Source organism: Motacilla alba, chromosome 12 (assembly GCF_015832195.1).
Source record: "Motacilla alba alba isolate MOTALB_02 chromosome 12, Motacilla_alba_V1.0_pri, whole genome shotgun sequence".
Classification (NCBI taxonomy): Eukaryota; Metazoa; Chordata; class Aves; order Passeriformes; family Motacillidae; genus Motacilla; species Motacilla alba.
The window spans coordinates 1892287-1910499 of NC_052027.1; the positions used below are offsets into that span (position 1 = coordinate 1892287).

Below are 18213 nucleotides of genomic sequence, written 5' to 3' on the forward strand. Positions count from 1 at the left end.
GTATGCAGCCTTCCACCCCGTGGCTAAATCCACAGTTCCCTTTTTCAAGGCGTGCTTATCTCGCTTGTCCTCTGCCCTCTCTTCGGGGGTACCAGCCCTGTTGGTACTTGGGAGGCAGCAGTTATAAAAGAAACCCACAGGGAGAGCACCCAGGGGCCGGGGAACACACAGAGCCAGCTCTTGACAGGACTCTCAGATGCCCAGGTAACCTCGCGGGGTGTCTGGCGTGCTTTGGGTCTGCCTTGTGCTTGCTTTGAAGACTGCAAAGGTTCTGCTTCCTAAAGTCGGTTTGCACTGGGAAAAGCACCTGGAATCTGCTGCTTCTTCGCTGCTTGTGAGGTGCTGGGACACATCAGCTGCAAGGGAGAAAATCGTTCCTTTTAGGAGGCTGGTTTTTGTGCTTTGGATTTCTACTGTCCTTCTGAAAGGAAGATATTCCTTGCACAAAGGGAATATCCCCTTTACCCTCTGCTTATTACTCACATAACCAAAACATAATCAAAACTTTGTCCTGAAAACTTACCATATCCATTCTTGTGAGGAGCACAATCCTCCTGTAGCCTTCTAGTTACCATCTTTACTTGCATACACGTATTTTGAGTCTCTTTTCAGCAATTTCTCCCATGAAACAGGGTATCACAGACTGCAGTTTGTTCTCAGGGACTGCAGTCTTACACCGCTGCAGAAATTCAGCTTCCAAAAGCTGTGCAGTCAATCTTAGTCTGGCAGCAAGAAAAAGACAAATAACATTTTGGAAAACAAAGCAAGGAAAAATAAACTGAAAAGATCAGGATAGTAATCTAGGACTCACCTGAATTACAGTAACATTTTATATCCAGTTTCAGTTCAGTAACGTGCTGCACAGAAAATGTAAGATCTAATACATGCAAGCTTTTAGGCAGAAAAAAAAAAAAAAAACAAACAAAAAACCAAAAAAACCAAACCAACTTTAGGATCTTTTTGAAAGTATAGGGAAAAGAAAATCAGAACCCTTAACTTTTTGTGGACAAATTTAAAAAAAATCCACAGGTAGCCAAACCCACTTTAAACAAAGCCAAGGGAGAGTCAGCTGTTGTAGTTATGATAATGCCTGAAACCAACACAATGACTTTATTCAAGTAGATGTGAATGCTTAGCACTTGCAAAACATTAGGCTTTTAAAAGATTTTTTAGAAAATAACTGAAGTTATTGGGTTTTTTTTAGGAAAAAAAATGAGTGAATGCTCTCAGCAGTGAAACTAATGAAGCTTCTTTCCCAAAGTTATTCTTTATTTTCAAGGATGTGAGGATAATGAATTCTTACTTCTAAATGGAGAGAAAAGTTATTAGAGTATTTACTAGTCTCCTCAGGTAAATGAAAGGACGTTTCTTGAAGCAGCAAAGAAAGCCTGATGCCAGTAATTTGTGCAGGCATAAATGCGTGCTGGAAAGAATATTTGTCCCATTGTCTGTGGCTTGCTACATTTTGGGAGAACCAAAATGCCTGGCCAAGATGTCACTCCATAACCCAACGTACACGAAATCAAACTCTGGCTCCCCAGGAATAGTCCATTAGCAAACTCCTGCGTTTCAGCTGGCCTCGTGCACATTTGGGCTGTCAGGAAAGCAGAGAGGCACAAAATGTGAATATGGATAATGAGGGGACTTGGACATTAGAAACACACTCTACTGTAGATGATGTGTCATTCTAATGATCTCAGCACTCAGACTGCATTTTGAAAAATAGTTACTGTACAGCAGAATTATTCCAACTGTGATCAGTGGGAGTGCTTCCAGTCCCTGGGTTATTCCTGCTCATTACCATTGGAAAATATTATGTTTTCCATGTGAGCAATTGCTGTAGTGCCCCAGGGAGGTGGTGAGATTGGGCTGGGGGGGTGCATTTCTCTTCAGTAAGAACATTTTGGAAAGCTGCTGTTCTGAATGCCCATTTTTATATTAGGTTATACATGAATGATTACACAGAGATTATTTTTTTTTTCCTCACAGTAATTCATGAAACAACCCATAGGAAAATGCTGGGTTTAAGCATTAAAAAAATGTTGTTCATTGAAATTAGAAACAAACAAAGCAGTTTCTCCTACACCCAATAATTAACGGTGGAGAATTAGCCTTGAGGTGAGCAGTGACTGTGTCTTCAGAGAGCTTTATTGGAGGAGTAACTAGACAGTAAATCCCAGTCAGCAGCTATTTTATACAGAGTGAGCTAAAATATGGTTATTTCTGTTCTTGGAGGAAATGGGACTCTCCCCAAAGCCAGTCTACACAAACCTGACTCACCTTCCATGGAGCAATGCTCAATTCCATGGATGCCCTGAACATCCCCACGTGAAGGTTTGAAAGCAGCAGCTCTTCAGAGAGGGCTGGCAAAGGGAGCAAGATGAAATGTGCTCTGTGTACTTATATTAAATTTAGCTCCCACAAGAAGCATTTTCCTGCAGAAAAGAAGAGTCTATCCCTGCAAGGCAGCAGTTTCACTCCTTTGATCACGGGGATAGATCGTGATCCATGGATTGGTGTTTAACCCTTGGCTTGTGTTCATTTTTAGCTCCTGTGAAATGGTGCCAAGGCTGGTGTGCTGATGCCTGGCTGTGCCCATCCACCACCCAAAGATGATGGCCAGTGGGATGCCAGTTTTCCTGCTCCTCCTCTGGACAACAAACACACCTCAAGGTGCAGGAGGTGAGGAGCTTCCAGCTGCCAGGGCAGTGCCCTGGTGGGTGCCCAAGGTCCCTGTTTGTGCTGGGCACTGTTCTACACGTGGCTAAAGCAGTCCCTGGCGTGCCACGGGCCCAGGAGCAGGGGTGACCATTGCTGTCCTGCTTCCTGGGACTGTGCCCTGTCCCAGATTGTTCCCAGTTGGTGGCTGGTTTGCTGTGGGAGAAAACAATCTCCACTCATGGGGAAACAACTTGTGTTGAGGTTTTCTGAGCCTTTTTGGGGCAGTTTTCCTACTGCAATGTGAACTCCTGGGCATCAAAGGTTGGAATCACAGGAGAAGAGAAGTGGGGGCTGATCACGGAATCCCAGAATAGTTTGGGTTGGAAGGGACCTTAAAGCCCATCCAGTTCCACCCCCTGCCATGGGCAGGGACACCTTCCACCGTCCCAGGCTGCTCACAGTCACATCCAACCTGGCCTTGGGCACTGCCAGGGGTGCTGCTGGCCCTCAGCTGCCTGGGGTTTGCAAATAAGGAAGAGCAGGCTCTGAAGAACTGGAGGGGAGCAGATTGATTATTTCACTGCCCTGCTATTTATATGCTAACATTTCCCCAGCATGAGATCCTCCTCATTTCCAAGAGAGCTCCAGGAATCCTTCTTGCCCTGTCATTTTAAATTATCCTTCCCATCCTTCTGTGTTTTCTTCCATTTGTGCTTAATTCCTCTGTTCATCATTTTGGTTCTACTCTCACATGCAACTTCTTGTGGCTGTCAACCCTCTCTTTGAAAGCCCCCCACATTGCCCTCTCCTGCAAGCTGATGTGGGTGAGAATTGTTCATGCAGCTGATCCCTCCATCAGCCCTGTTTCTTATGTGTCTTGGTGACAATGAGGACCAAGATGAAAACTCTGAGCCTAGCTAACAAGCCAAATGTAATATATCACAGTAATTTTCAAGTCGAAACTGTTCTAAAAATTTCATTTTTCAAGCTAAGTTTTAATAAACTCTTATTTGATGGGGTGTTGGTTATTTGAAGTGGTTTTTTTTGTGTCAAATATTAGAAATATTTTACAAGGAGCTGTTGAGAGAACATAATATTGAAATGAAATGATTTGCTTGTATTGCTCACTGCTTGCAAACAGGTATTGCTCTAAACAGTTCACTGGATTGGACACTGATGGATATTTCTGTTTTCTCCCTTCCAGTCCAGGTTTTGCCACCTGTTAACTTCACCCTCACAGTCTCTGCATTAGCACAAGTGCTGTTACACTGGGAGCCAAACCCTGCTCAGGAACAAAACAACTCCACCATTAGATACGATGTGAAAATCCTGAGCCCTGAGCCAGAAGAGGTAAGAGAAAAAATAAATCAAGGATCCTAAGAAGGCTAAATCCCTGCTGTTCACTTTTATCTAAACCCATGCTTTGGGAACTGCAGAGATTCCCTCTCAGCCATCCTTGGACACAGCTCTGCTGGGCAGAGCCTCGGGAATTGCACTTTGCACCTCGAGGGGAGGATGCATCCCGGCTTTACCTACTGGCTCCCCACTCAACCCACTGAACTCACCCCAAAGTGTGGCTCAGTCCTTGCAGGTGCCTTGTTTTGCCTGCCATCCCCTGTGGTTGTCTGATATTTTCTGTTTCAAGTATGACACCAGCAGGACTCACAGTGTGCGAACAGTGGCGCTTCACAACGGCTTCTCCGCCCGCGTGCGCACCTTGCTCCTCCAGGGGCACCTCCAGATGAGCAGCGACTGGGTGGAGGCAAACCTCCCACCTCTGCCAGGTAAGAAAACCCAGGGAAGGCCTGGGGATTGTGTTCTGCCCCAGTCTGTGGACTAAACATTAAAAGGTGACAGGTTTAGTTCTTTAAAATAAAAATACGTCGTTTTCCGCTCTACCTGCTACAAAAGGATTCAGTTCAGACCTTTCCCTACTGCAGTGGGGGCTGGAGTACAATCTGGAGGTGCAAAATGTCAACAACACCTATAAAATTTTCTAACAATGCTGTGCTAAGGCTGAGTTAACCTAGCGTGGTGCACTTAGGTATTGTTGCCTTGCTCCACTTGAAATACACTGTGCTGTGTGGCACAGCTTCACTCACTGCTTGGGAGCTGCAGCCTTCCCAAGCCACAGAGCTGTGTCATGAGGAGGGGAATTGGAGCAGCAGACACAGCTACAATGGCCCAAACTGGAATCAAAAAGGAGGAAAATTAGATGCAACAGACACAGCTACAATGGCCCAAACTGGAATCAAAAAGGAGGAGAACTGAATGCAACAGACACAGCTACAATGGCCCAAACTGGAATCAAAAAGGAGGAGAACTGGATGCAGCAGACACAGCTACAATGGCCCAAACTGGAATCAAAAAGGAGGAAAATTAGATGCAACAGACACAGCTACAATGGCCCAAACTGGAATCAAAGTGTTTTAGCAACAGGAACTTGTTATGATTTTTGCAGTGAGGTTTTCTTTCTGCCCCTTGCCTCTCCAGGTGCTGCAGAGACCTCTGTCACCAACCTGTCCTGTGTCACCCACGTCACCATCCCTGGCAATGTCTCTCTCCGTTGCACTTGGCTGCCTGGCCGAGGGGCTCCAGAAGACACCAAATACTTCCTGTTTTACAGGTTGGTGTTTGCTGCTTCTCCAGCCAGCAGTGAATTCCTTTAAGAGCACCTTGTCTCACCAGCATTTTAATTTAGGTATGAGATGCACACAGAGGAATGTCCCGCCTACACCAAAGACAGGTGGAGCAGGAATACTGAGTGCAGATTTTCAAGTACTCAGATTGAACCTGGTGAGATTGACAACCTCATTGTCATTCACATTAATGGCTCCAGCAAACGTGCTGCAATCAAGCCTTTTCAGCAGTTATTTAACCAAAATGCCATCGGTGAGTAGGAATACATTAAAAAAGTATCAAAAATGTCTGGCAGGATTGTCAAAATGTGAGGAAGTTCTGTTGGATTGAGTGGTTCTTGATGCAGGTGAAAGGATGTGTTGGTTTTGTATAGTCATCTTAAGGGGACTGGAAGAAATAACTGGATTGTTTTAGCTAAATTTGATTTTAATCATCTATTTGAAATTACAGAATGGCAAAACTAAAAGCTAGTGAAGGCAATTAGTTATTCTGTTTGTTAGCCAAAGCATTATTTCCAATATTAATTTGCAGCTGATTTAGTCAATACACTTTAAAACACTGGTTTTATTACCCTTAATTTTGCAGCCTTTCTTTAAAAGTAACGAGACACGTGGTGCTCAAGTTAACCCAGTCCTGTAGAGGAAGGCATTAGAGTCTGGAATAAAAGGGAATATCAGCCATGATTGTCCATCATCTCTCATCCACACAAATAATTTACTTTCCTGCATTAGTTCCATACCTTTTTCCTTTTTGAAACAGATAACAGTTCTCTTTTTCATGACTTCACTAAGAGAAAAAAATCACAAATTTTCTTCTTAGAAATCATCCCCATAACAGCAGCTGAGTTCCTTTGAATTTTTTCCATTTTTCAATAACTTTCCTGGGCATTTTCTTTTCCCTGGAAATGAAATTTTTCCAACTATTCTATCATTAATTGAATACTTCTGTGGAAATTAATTAAATAAATTCCTATTTCTCTAATAACCTAATTTTCCAAAACTTTTCAGTGGATTTTCAAACTGTTTTCCTATAACTATTACCAGCAATGTAGTTATTCCTCCTAAATCCTTATCTTTTCAGTCCAAAAAGGGAAATTAATTCAATAATTACAGTTCCTACTCGGAAACACTATCGGGTTATAAAATGCTCCAGTTTTTAGTATTTAAACTCGTCTCTATCAAGAACTCACCTGTATGGTTTTCTTTTTGCAGAGAAAGTGAATATTCCCAGAAACATCAGCATATCCCTGGAGCAAAGCGATCTCCTGGCCGTGTGGGAGAAGCCAATTTCTCCTTTCCACGAGGAATGTTTTGAATATCAATTTTGTCTCATCAACCTGAAGTCAGGGAACAAGCAGGTAATTGCTCCTGCAGCATCCGAGATTATCCAGCATTCCTGTCCTCTCCAGCTGGAATTTGCCTTCCTCTTTTCCTCAATGCCTTTTCAGTCTGCAGCAAACCATCCCCAAGGAACGTGGGAAAGCAGGGCAAAATTGGATTTATTCAGCTTATGCGCTGGGTTCAGCACAGCTTTTACCATCTTGAAAATGCTGCGCTGAGAATCTGCAGGAAGAACGGGGAAATGAGGCATTTCCAGGAATTTTCCCTGGAATACTGGTGTGTTAGGAGAAGTTGCACCCGTAAAAATGGGGCTCTTACCTCCAAAGCAAGGCCAGCAGCTCGCAGTTAATAAAAACAATAAAAATATAAACATGGTTTAAATTTAGTTTATTATTTATTATTTAGAATATATATATTCATTGTATATCATATATTATATATTATATTTTACATATTAGACATTATATATTACATATTATATTATATTATATATATTATATAATATATATTATATATTATATACTATATTATTATATATTATAATATATATACTACTATATATTCAATATAAATAATATATTTATAGAAATAATAAATATAAATAATATTATATACTATTTATAATTCATAATATATAATATAAATTATATATTAAATTATTTACATTAATTACATATAAAACTATATAAATTATATATTACATTTATATATTAAATTAACATATTAATTTATAATTTATAGTATAATTTATAATATAAATATATATAAATTTAAATTATTTTACTATTTTATATATATTACTATATATCTTAATTATATATTACTATATTAATATATTATATTAACACATAATATGTTATATATAATATATTATATATAATATATTATTATATATTATTATATATTATTATATATAGTATTATATATTATTTTTATTATGTATTATATATTATCTTTATGACATATTATTTTATATTATGTATTATGTATTATATATTAAGTATTATATAGTATATATTATATACTATATATTATATAGTATATATTACATATTATATTATTATATAATTATTATAATTACATATATTACTATTTCTTATTGTAATTTTGGTTTTTTTGAGTGGTTGAGTCTGACAGTCTCTGACAGCTCAGTGTTTTTCCCTGGCAGACGCTGAGGATCTCCTCCCGCAGTTTCCGGCTGCGGGTGGATGTCAGCAGCAGGTACTCCATCAGGATCCGGGCCAAGCACACCCCTGTCTGCCGTGCCCCCGGGCTCTGGAGTGACTGGAGCCAGATCCTTTACGTCGGTGAGAATTCCCATTATTCCACTCTGGGGAGCCAATGCTGCCCGATCAGGAGCGTGCCCACAATTCCCACAGGAAACAGGAAAACAGAGATTTGAAGGAATAACCTGACTTGTTAATGCCAAGGGGATTTAAATCCGTTCCATTAAAAAGAAACTATTTGCAAGAGGATTGCTTTTAGGCGATGCTTTGTGAATATTTCCAGAAATTGCTCTAAACTCAAGGCCTCTTCTTGCATCACCGCAGTTTTTCAGGCTTTTCCCTGCCCTCACTGTGATGGCCATGCTGGAAATAAATATGAGAGGCCATGGCAGCCATTGATTCACTGAAATGATCTCACCCCTTCAATGCTGAGGGGAAAAGGAGCATGACTTCAGCATCTTTTAGCATCCCCATTGCTGGGGAGCAAATGCTGCCTAATCAGGACCGTGCCCAGCATCACCAAATCCGAACAGGAAACAGGAAAACAGGGCTTTGAATTTAATTTACTGAAACTATCTCACCCCTTAAATGCTGGGAGAAAAAAAGAGCATGATTTTAGCATCTTTGGAGCCTGATCATTTGCCCCACGCTGTTTTGTATTTCCTGCTTGCTGACCAAGTTGTTGTGGAAATAACAGCTCCTTTATCACTGCACGTTATCAACTGTTTGCTCTTAGACATCCTCCTTTGCTCTTATCGTTGGAGTTTCTCAACTTCCTTGTTTTCACTTAAAAAATACTCTAATGTTACACTCCTGTTTACTACATTTCCCCTCTTGTACCATGAATTCACATTTCCAGTGTTTTGCCTCCTTTCTCCAGCACGTCCCCTTGACCTCCCCACCTGGCTCACCCAGCAAACATGGAAAATCCATTCTGATGGCAAAACAAAGTCGGTCTTCCCAAAAAATTGTTTAAATCTCAACAATATCCAAGGACAGGAGCACTTAATCCAGTTTGTCTCATGGAAAGGAGTTTTTAGGGGCTTGTTGCAGTTCATTGGCACAATACAGGTTCCTGCCACTTTCTCAGCCACTTGTTCTCTCCTTTATTTCAAAAGAAAAGAAAATTATTGTTGAAATCAGAAATTCAGTGCCATGGAAACTCTTCCTGAAGCTCTACATTTAATTTCTTATTCTAGGTATCAAGTCTTCAAAATCTGCAAGTTAATTTGTGATCTGAATACAACCACATTAAACAGCTAATGAAATATTTACAATATTTAAATTCTAAACACATTTCAAATAATCTGTACTAAAATAATACATTTAATTTCTTTTTTTTTTCCCCTTGAAATTCAGGACAAAATAAACCGGAGAGTTCCACAGCCTGGATTCTCACTCTGCTCTGTGTGTCCACGTCCTGCACATTGCTGCTTGTTGCTATAATATGCCAAATGTAAGTATTAGCATTTTTTTAAATTATAAAATAACCAAGGACCAGGTATTCAACAAGTGTGGGGGGATGTCACAAGCTTTACTTAATTCTGAGCAAAAGCTGAGTTTGCCTAAATACACAAAGCAATAATAATCAGCCTCGTTAATTATCAGTAATAACATTCAGCAAAATTGGTGGGGGAAGAGAGTGACTCAATTTAATCTTACACAACAAACCCATATATTGAGTGAGGTGAATTGGTTAAAATTTGTTAAAATCTGTTTGTCCTTATCTCATTTCTTCATTCAATGCACCTGACTGGGTCAGTGATGTCCCCAGCAATCTTCATTTATCCCTGGTGAAAGCTGCTCAGAGCATCCCTCATGGCCAGAATACCCAGACCTCTGGTATTTGCTTTGAATATTTGAAATATTGAATTTATTTTTAGTCATACTCTGGCTCTAGATGCAATATAGCAAAGGCCAAAACTCCCCAAATGCACAGTGAGGAAGCCCAGCTGCACTTTGGATTTGTGTCTGTGACAGTCAAATCAGAAGTGATGAATTAAAGGCTCCATGTAATTAGAAGTTTCTCCCTGAAACACGCAGCAATTACCAGTCCACAATAAAAACATCTCCCCTTAATGGAAGTGCTAATTCCTTATTAATTTCTTTAATGCCTTTTTATTTATTGCTCATCCTGATGCATCCTTGGCTGTTTTCCTCTCCCTGCTGTGCTTCTTTGTCCAATAAAGGTGTGGTGCACAGGATGCTCCAAGAGGAAAACTGAATTAACTCTACCTGTGGGACTTGTTCTTGGGGCAGCTGAGGGAGCAGGGCTGCTCAGGAGGCTTCTGGCAGGAACAGCACAGGGAGTTTATTCCTGTGTCACACACCTGTCCTCAGCTATGCACCCTTGATGTCTTGCTGAAAATCCCAAAGTTTGTCTTACTTACGTAATTCTTTTGTGGATTGACCTGGAGCTGGAGGTCTCCCCTGCTCCAGCATCTTCTCCAGCTCTCTCCTCTCTCTTTGGGACAGCAGAACCAACACCAGTTAGCAGCAGCTTGCTCCATGTTTTGCTCTGGAGTTCTGACAGCATTTGAATGTTACATTTACCCCCTTTGGAGATCCTGGAACACACACAGGGGGAGAAATAAATCCAGGGTACAATTCCACTCAACTTGGTGATGCTGTACTAATGCAATGTATGATTTTAATCCAAATTTCAGGGAGCTTTTCCAGGTTCAGCTGCTTGCTGCTACCTTGGTTGCTCCCAGGAGTTTCTCTCCAGTATAAAATTCCCTGACACCCAAAGGCTCATTACTTTCTCTCTTTGCCAACATGATGAAAATTTTACCTCCCTGCTGCTCTGAATTTCATGGAGCTGCTCACCTTATTCCACCCTTCCCTGCTGCTCCTTGCTCCTTCTCCTTCTCTAATCCCCAGCCTGCCCTGGGAGGATGGGGAAGTGTAAGAAGATGAAACACAAGGTTGTACCTGCAGATATTAAAAAAAGAAAAATCGAGCAGCTTTCCTAGATCACAGTTTCATTAGTACTCTCTGTTTTTACCGCTCTTGAAAATTCATGAAGTGCACTCTGATTCAAGCCACGGAATCGTTTCAAATTCCGTGCGATTTGCAGCCATTAGAAGGAATTTCATTACAGCAAAGAGCTCCATAAATTTTTCTGTGCACTTGCAGGCATCAGGGTTAGAGCCCACCGTTTGGGAGGAGTGCTGCAAGGCAAAGGGGCCCTCCGGGACTGTTTGGGCAGGCTTTTCCTTTCACTCACTTGCAGAGGCTGATGGGGTTAGTCTTGATAAAAACCACAATTGAATGTTCTCCTGGTTTGCTCTCTGCCTTTAGGAGTGAGCAGCTCCTGTACTTCCCTAGGAATAACATTTTCTCCTGTGAGCCCACAAGAGGATGGAGTCAGCAGCTTGCTCTGGCATGAGGGCACTCAGTGCCCTCCACACCCCAAAATCAGTGTGGTCATCCAGGTACCCCCTCTCCTGCATCCCCCAGCAGCCCATGAGAGGCAGTCACCAGCCAGCTTTGGAAAAACTCCAGGGGGAATCTCAGGGGAGGCACTCTGACATGGAGTTCAAACAAATACTTCCCCAGTCTCATCACAGAGCAAGAAGAGCTTGTTCTCCTGCTTGTTTCTCTTTGTTTTTCTCCAGCCTTTCCATGTCACAGCCTGTGGGAAGAGTGGAAATTTCAGAAAGGCAGACACAGCACAAAACCCAGACCCTGAAATGCTGATTTAAGGCACAAGGGTCCCGTGGGGTGTGTCCAAGGCCTGAAGGTCCAAGCAGTGACAATGGAAAAAGGCTGTGCCTTAACCTGTGTAGAGATACCTGGGGTGGCTTTTGTGACAAGGTCCTTAACCACATAACTCTGACTTTTCAGTAACCTCCAAAAAAGAACAGAACCATTCTGAGGGCACCACCCCAGCAACTCCTCCCTGCAAAGACTTGGGGGGCAAAGCCCCCATGGACACACTTCTGCCTCACTTCTCGTGGGCATTTGTGCACCTTCCTTAAGTGCTCCCCTTCCAGAAGTGACGTGTAATTTATGCTTTTTGCTGCCTCAATAAATAATTTTGGTTTGGCTCCATCAAAATCTTTTCTTGGCAAACAGCACAACAAGGAACACACCAATCCCAAGTGGAACCAACTCTTGTTGAGTACTTTGCCCAGCAGTGGCATAAACAGAGCTGAAATGAGCTGCAGGGGGGATGCTGTGGCCTTTTGAGAAGTTTGTGAGAGCTGGTGAGGTGTAGGAGCTGTGAAGTGCAATGCTGCCCTGGCTAAGGGCACAAAGGCCTGACTGACCCTTAGGAGGAGAGCTGGGAGGAGTGGAGGTGATGGAGGTGATGCCAGGTGCTGCAATAACAACACTGGCACCCATCCTGCCCTGCTCCTGAGCTCCAGCAGCCGCCACTTTTCCTGTCCCACCCCAGTGGTGGGCAGCAAACAGCCTGGCTGCTCCTTTGCACCAGCAGTGGCTCTGCTGTATCCAGCATTTCAACAAAAAAAAAGCAAATGTTTCCCCCAAAACACCTCACACCTTGTTTTTCCTCCCCATATTCCCACTTGTGGCTGTACAGTTCCCTCCCAAAGCCTCATCCCCTGCAGCAGAGGGGAGACATCCCACAGCTCGTGTCTGTGGGGTGGTGTGGCCCTTCCCTTCACCTGATAATTACTGAAGCATCAGTGTCACCTTCAAGGCAGCAGCAGTTCAGCCAGGAAGGTTCAGCTCCAAGCTGATAGACAGAAAATATTATTCCTCCTCACCAGGAGAATAGTAATAGGATAAAGGTAAACTTGACAGAACTCAGAAAGCTTCTGGAAGAATAGTCCTGAGAACATAAGCACTGCACTAAGCAGACATCAGCCTGGGGGATTGTCATGAAATAAAGGGGGCAGAGGAGCAGATCTGCCCTTGGTGCCTGAACACATCTCTGCTTCCTCCAGAACAGACCCTGGATACCAATTCTGGCCTGAGCACTCCTCACTCAGGCCAAGTTCCCAAAACCTGCCCCTTTTGGACACAGTGCTGTCCAGGGCTGGAGACAGCAGAGAGCGTTTTGGCACCTGGAATGTGAGATCTGAGCTCTGGCATGTACCAAAGACAAGGAAAAGCCCCCGTGCTGCGAGCCCAGGGAGTGGCAGGCAGGGAAGGGGTCTCAGGGCTGTGAGCAGGATGAGTTATCACAGCACTGAGCAGAGCCATTTGCTGTCAGCTGCCCCTGGTCCTTGCCCTGCCTGCTCCCAGCTCCCTTGGCACACTCATTCGTGGTTGCTCTCCTGCCACGAGGAGTTTATGGCAGTTGATGTCCAGCAACCACAGCCTGAGCACGAGGCAGCTTGTCCTGGCTGTCCAACAAGGTCCCTGACAGCAGAGCCCTTGGGAGGAGCAGCAGTGTGCCCAGACAGAGCAGAGCAGTTCATGGCTCCCCAGACAGCCCCAAGAGCCCTGGCACGGCATGGGGACAGCCTCACCCACCTCCTCCTGTCACCTGCCTGTCCCCAGGGCCCAGAGGTGTTCTGTGAGGAGCGCCAAGGGGCGACCATTGTCTGTTGGAACCCTAACTGCTAAGAATTTTAAACTTTCAGTGCTAACAAACACAAAAAAAAAAACAAACAAAAAAACACTCAAAAAACCCACTATGTTTAACCTGAAACCATGGAAAAAAACTTCCAAAATTAAATTATAAAACTAAAATTATAAGTATATAATGTAAATAAAAGTGTATAATATCACATATTAAAAACTTAAACTTAGCAGTTAGGGTTCCAACAATCATCCCTGACAGGAGGTGCTGCAGGCAGAGCTGGCTGCTCCTGGGGCTCAGCACGTGCTGCTGCTTGGGCCCCTCATCCCCCAGGAACAGCAACTCTCTCACATCCCTCCACTGCTGTTTCTTACAGAAACCACGTTTGGAGTAAACTGTTCCCACCAATCCCAATGCCCAGCAACAAATTCCGAGAGCCTTTCCCAATTGACTACGAGGTAAAATAACTTTTTTTTTTTAACTAAAATGAATGCTTTTGTCTGTGTGCTGTTTTTCCCCTGTAAGGCTGAGAGCAAAGAGGGTCATGGAATCATTACATCTCAAAAAGATCTCCAAGACCATCAAGTCCAACCCCATGAGCACTCACCCCATGGAATTTAGCAATTCCCGAGGCTGTTTTTGCCATCTCCCTGCTGTGGTAAATTCTCACCTTATGTGTGGCTGCTTCTGCTGCAGCTGTGCACCTGGCCTTGCTTGCCCATGTTGTGGTTTGGGAAGGGTTAGAAATGAACAGAAGGGTTAAAAATGAACAGAAGGGTTAAAATGCCGGAAGGGTTAAATGCTGTCCGGGTTTCCCTTTTTGCCGGCTCCATTCCTGACTCCGGCCCGGTTCCTTGTTCCCCACGCTGAATTTGGGGCTCACCTGTGGCTCTGCCCTCTGCAGGAAATGGGTTTGTCCCCAGCCGCACAGAGGCTGCAGGGTGGCTCCTGGAGAGCTGCTTTTGCTCAGCCTCGCAATTCAAAGTGTTTTGTTCCTGCTGTTAAGCTGGACCTGAGCCGTTCTGCGTTGGCTGTTTCTTCTGATAAATACATTCATCTTACAGATAAGACAAACCCCTCATGGTCCTCTCAGGGGAAGGGCTGCTCAGCACCTTGATTTCCATTTGCATGTTGTTCTCCCTCCATGGTCTGGTTGAGGAAACAGGCTTAGAAGATTATCCTGTAATGTTTGTTTTTAATTAAGTGGTGTAAAATACCACAACTTGGGCCATCACAACTAAGAGCATGAGAAATAGCAAATACCAATGCTGCAGCTGGAAAACGTGGGCTGGCAAAGGCAGCTTCATGTTCTCAGCAGCAGCTCTGCCTCTTTCAGTCTCCTCACTCCAGGTGAGCTGGCTGTGGTGGGTGACACCAGCCAGAGGCCTCCTGCTGGCACACGGCCACAAGGCTGGTGGCAGTAGCAGGGAGGGGTGAGGACATGACCCAGGTCCCTGCTGAGGCCACCAGGGAGAGGGAAGTTGTTTGTTGGGGACGCTCAGTTCCTAAATTCGGTGTAAACAGCGCTGAGGTGACGAAAGCCCTGCAGGTGGTGGCCCGTGGGAACCTGCTGGTCCCTGCAGTGTCACCTGCCACCCTGCAGGGCTTCCCAGCAGCTCAGCCACTGCTGCTGCTTCCTCCTGCAGCTCTGCCAGGATGTGGCCCCATAAATGGGCTCTGTAAGGGTGTGGCCCCACAAATGGCTTTGCTGCCCTGTATTCAGAAATATTCCTGTTCCTCAGACCATGATCCCTCCCTGCCAGAGTGCCAGGCCCTGGAGAAGGCTCCAAAGGCAGGGGTGGAGTCTCCATCCCTGGAAGAGCTCAAAACCCACTTGGTTTTTGGATGTGGCCCTTTGGGATAGGATTTGGTGGCTGTGATGGGATCTGACTGAAGGTTGGACTTGATGATCTTGGGAGATCTTTTCCAGCCTTAACAATTTAATGATTCTGTGCCCTCCAGCTCCCCCTGGGCTCCTTGTTCTTGGCTGCAGAGGGGTGGCCACTGTGGTAGAATTTGGCAAATGCGGAGTTTGGGGGTGCAGGGCTGGAGGGACAGAGGATGAGCAGCTCTGTGAGAGCTTCAGCCAGAGGGTGAAAATCCTCCTGTTGAACCCAATGCTCCTGAGCTCCTCAGCCATGAAACATTTTGGGTTAATCCCTCCCTGAATGCACCAATTTGAACTCTTAGCTTTCCCCCAGCCCAAGCCATCCTCCCAGCTCTCAGCTCCAAGGGGTGTTTGCTTTGCAGAGAGCACGGACCTGCCCCAGCTCCACGGAGACCGAGGTGGTCAGCCTGGCTGAAGGCTTCTCCTGCAGTGTCCTCGACGACTCCGTGTTCTGAGAGGCTCCACAAGGTCACCCCCCAACCCTGGAGAGGGCTCTGTGTCACCTCTCTGTGTCCCTGCTCCCAGTGGGGAGGACCATCTGCCCCCACCAGGTGCCTTGTTACCAAACAGAAACTTCCAGCTCAAGCCGGATGGAAGTTCATGGTACAAGGGCTGTGTAGGGAAAAAAAAAAGTTTGGAAAAGAGCCAATGGATTCATTTTTTCTGGTTGGCACCTTAATCTTTTGGATGTTCGTTTTACCTTGCTCTGACAACTGGAGGTGCAAACTGGGTTTGGCACAACCCTGTGGAGGCAGCAAGGTGGTGCTGGCAGTGACAAACACTGGGAAAAGAAGAAAAAAGGTGTGAAGCACTCAGTGCTGTCACCCCCAGGGCTGCAGAGCAAGGCCACCATGAGAGCTGGGACACTCACCTGGCCCTTGCTGCTGCGCTTTGTAATGAAACTGTGAGTTTCCACCTGAAAAACATCCATGGAAATGCAATTCCTGGGTCAGGCAGGTGTGACTGTGCAGCCAGACCACCCTGTGTGGGGACAGTGCAGTGTCCCCTGTGCTGCTCAAAGGCACCTAGCCTTGCTTTGCCAGGGACACAGCACCCTTTTGGGAGGGAGGGCAACACCTGGGACCAGCTCAGCTGCCCACAGCGTGGTGCTGATCACACCAAGGCTGTGGTTTGATCCCTGTAGGGACCACTGGGCTCAATCCTTGTGGGATGTGTCCAACTCAGAACATTCTGTGATTCTCTGATCTGTCTCAGGACTTTATAAAAGGCCAAAAACTTCTGGGGTTTGTAGGTTATTTAAGACAAGTTTGCTTGTGCACCTGACTACTCCTGTGAGCAAAGCTACACTGTGCCTGCTCCTTCTGTACGCTCAGGCACCACATTTGAGTATAAACCAGAGTTTCACCTGTGAATTTTACATTCCTGAGGGAGGGAATCCTGCTGGGATGGGATGGGATGGGTGGGATACCCTGCCCAGCTGGCTGCTCCCCAGGACCTCAGCCCTGGGCAGGCTCAGGACACTCACAGGGGGCTCCTTTCCCATCCAAGGCTCTTTGTCAGGCTCTGACATCAGCTGGCAGCATCTGCAGGAGGACAACCAGCGATTGTTTGTGCTTTCTGCCACCAGAGATTAAAGCTTAAGCAGGGGAAATAAGAAAAAAAAGAAAAAAGAGAAAAATGCATAAACAGATAAACTTCCTCAATTGCACCAACAAAACAAACCAGCCTGGGAACAGAGTTAGCAAATGTGAAACCATTACAGAAATGTGCCAAGGATTGCCTGGTGCTCTTGAGAGCCTGAGCTGCAACGAGCTGGGCTCTTCCTGGGTGTGCAATTCCAGTCATTCTGGAAATCCAAGCCCAATATTGCAGCCTGTTTTTTTTGCTCTCTGCTGTTCCATCTTAGATGGCCTGGGTTTGAGACAGCCTCAGTTTCTGATTTATTTATTTCCCTGTGCTCTGTGGGAGCTCCCAAATCAACCTCCTGCCCCAGACCTCAGGCTTTGACCTCCCTGGCTGTGGCCCATGAAGTTCTCCCAGTCTTGCAGAATTCCTTCTAATTCCAAGAAACCTCCTGTCCACGGGGCTGGGTTAAACACTTTAACAAAGAATGAAAATAAAGATTTGATCCAGCCAATAAGTTCTTTGGAAGGTGCCTCAAGAAATGGAGTTCCCAGGTACTACAGACTAAAAATAATTACAATAAATGAGCCAGTTCTCATCTGGGTGAAGTAGCATTGCTCCATCAAAATTAATGCAGCTCATTAATATAACGTTGGTGCCTCCAATGTCTCTCCTGCATGTGCTTTTAATGGATTTGAGGAGCCCAACTTTAACACTCTAAAATCAGAATTTCATTAGTAAAATCCTAAAAATGAGACTAAAGAGAATTCACTTATTGGGCTATATTTTATATCATGCCTTCAAGTGGCCTAATAAATAATGTTTCTGCACATAACTCCATACCCATTAGTGCCAAGCTACTGCAGAGGTGAATGCAATATATTTACATATATTTTGCATGTCAGGTCCTTGGTGTTTCCAGGATGAGACCTTTGGGGACAGGCAGGGCTGGATGGCTTGGAGAGCCAGCAGCCACCCTTCTACTCCTGCTGGTAGATAAATCCAGCCTGGTGTAAAGCAGGAGTAGCAGCATTCCCCCAGGCAGGCTGCAGGTCCAGCCCACTCACCTTTCGTGATCTCACACGCTGGGGAGCCAGGGGTGCAGGATGAGGACAATTCCTGGCCGAGCTCCTCCTCACAGTCACGATCCCTGGAGGAAAATCTGCATTCCAGGCAGCACGGGGGAAAAAAGAATTTGTCCAGGATCCCAGGCCACACACAGCCAGGGCTGTGCCAGGTTTTGGCACCACCACATCAGATCTCCGGCCCATAAATCCCACAGCACAAATTTATTCATTCTTCATCTTTTTCCCTTCAATCCCAGCTCCCAACCCCCTCATTGCTCCTCCCCTGCTGCCTCCAGGACAGCACCCCCAG

At 44.9% G+C, this 18213-nt stretch overlaps 1 protein-coding gene across 2 annotated transcripts; it reads left to right on the plus strand.

The window, feature by feature from the left end:
- The first annotated feature begins 85 nt into the window (after window positions 1–85).
- On the plus strand, window positions 86–17691 carry IL5RA (interleukin 5 receptor subunit alpha). 2 transcript variants are annotated; one of them, XM_038149212.1, is made up of 11 exons: window positions 86–204; window positions 2549–2682; window positions 3866–4011; window positions 4307–4445; window positions 5155–5287; window positions 5363–5553; window positions 6513–6658; window positions 7810–7948; window positions 9227–9323; window positions 13741–13822; window positions 15615–17691. In XM_038149212.1, exons 2-11 carry the CDS (start codon window positions 2613–2615, stop codon window positions 15705–15707), a joined length of 1236 nt encoding a protein of 411 aa, XP_038005140.1. In that variant the 5' UTR covers window positions 86–204; window positions 2549–2612; the 3' UTR covers window positions 15708–17691. The 2 variants fall into 2 exon arrangements, with proteins under 2 accessions (XP_038005140.1, XP_038005141.1); XM_038149213.1 differs by lacking the exons at window positions 13741–13822; window positions 15615–17691 and adding an exon at window positions 11717–12092.
- Window positions 17692–18213: the final 522 nt, after the last annotated feature.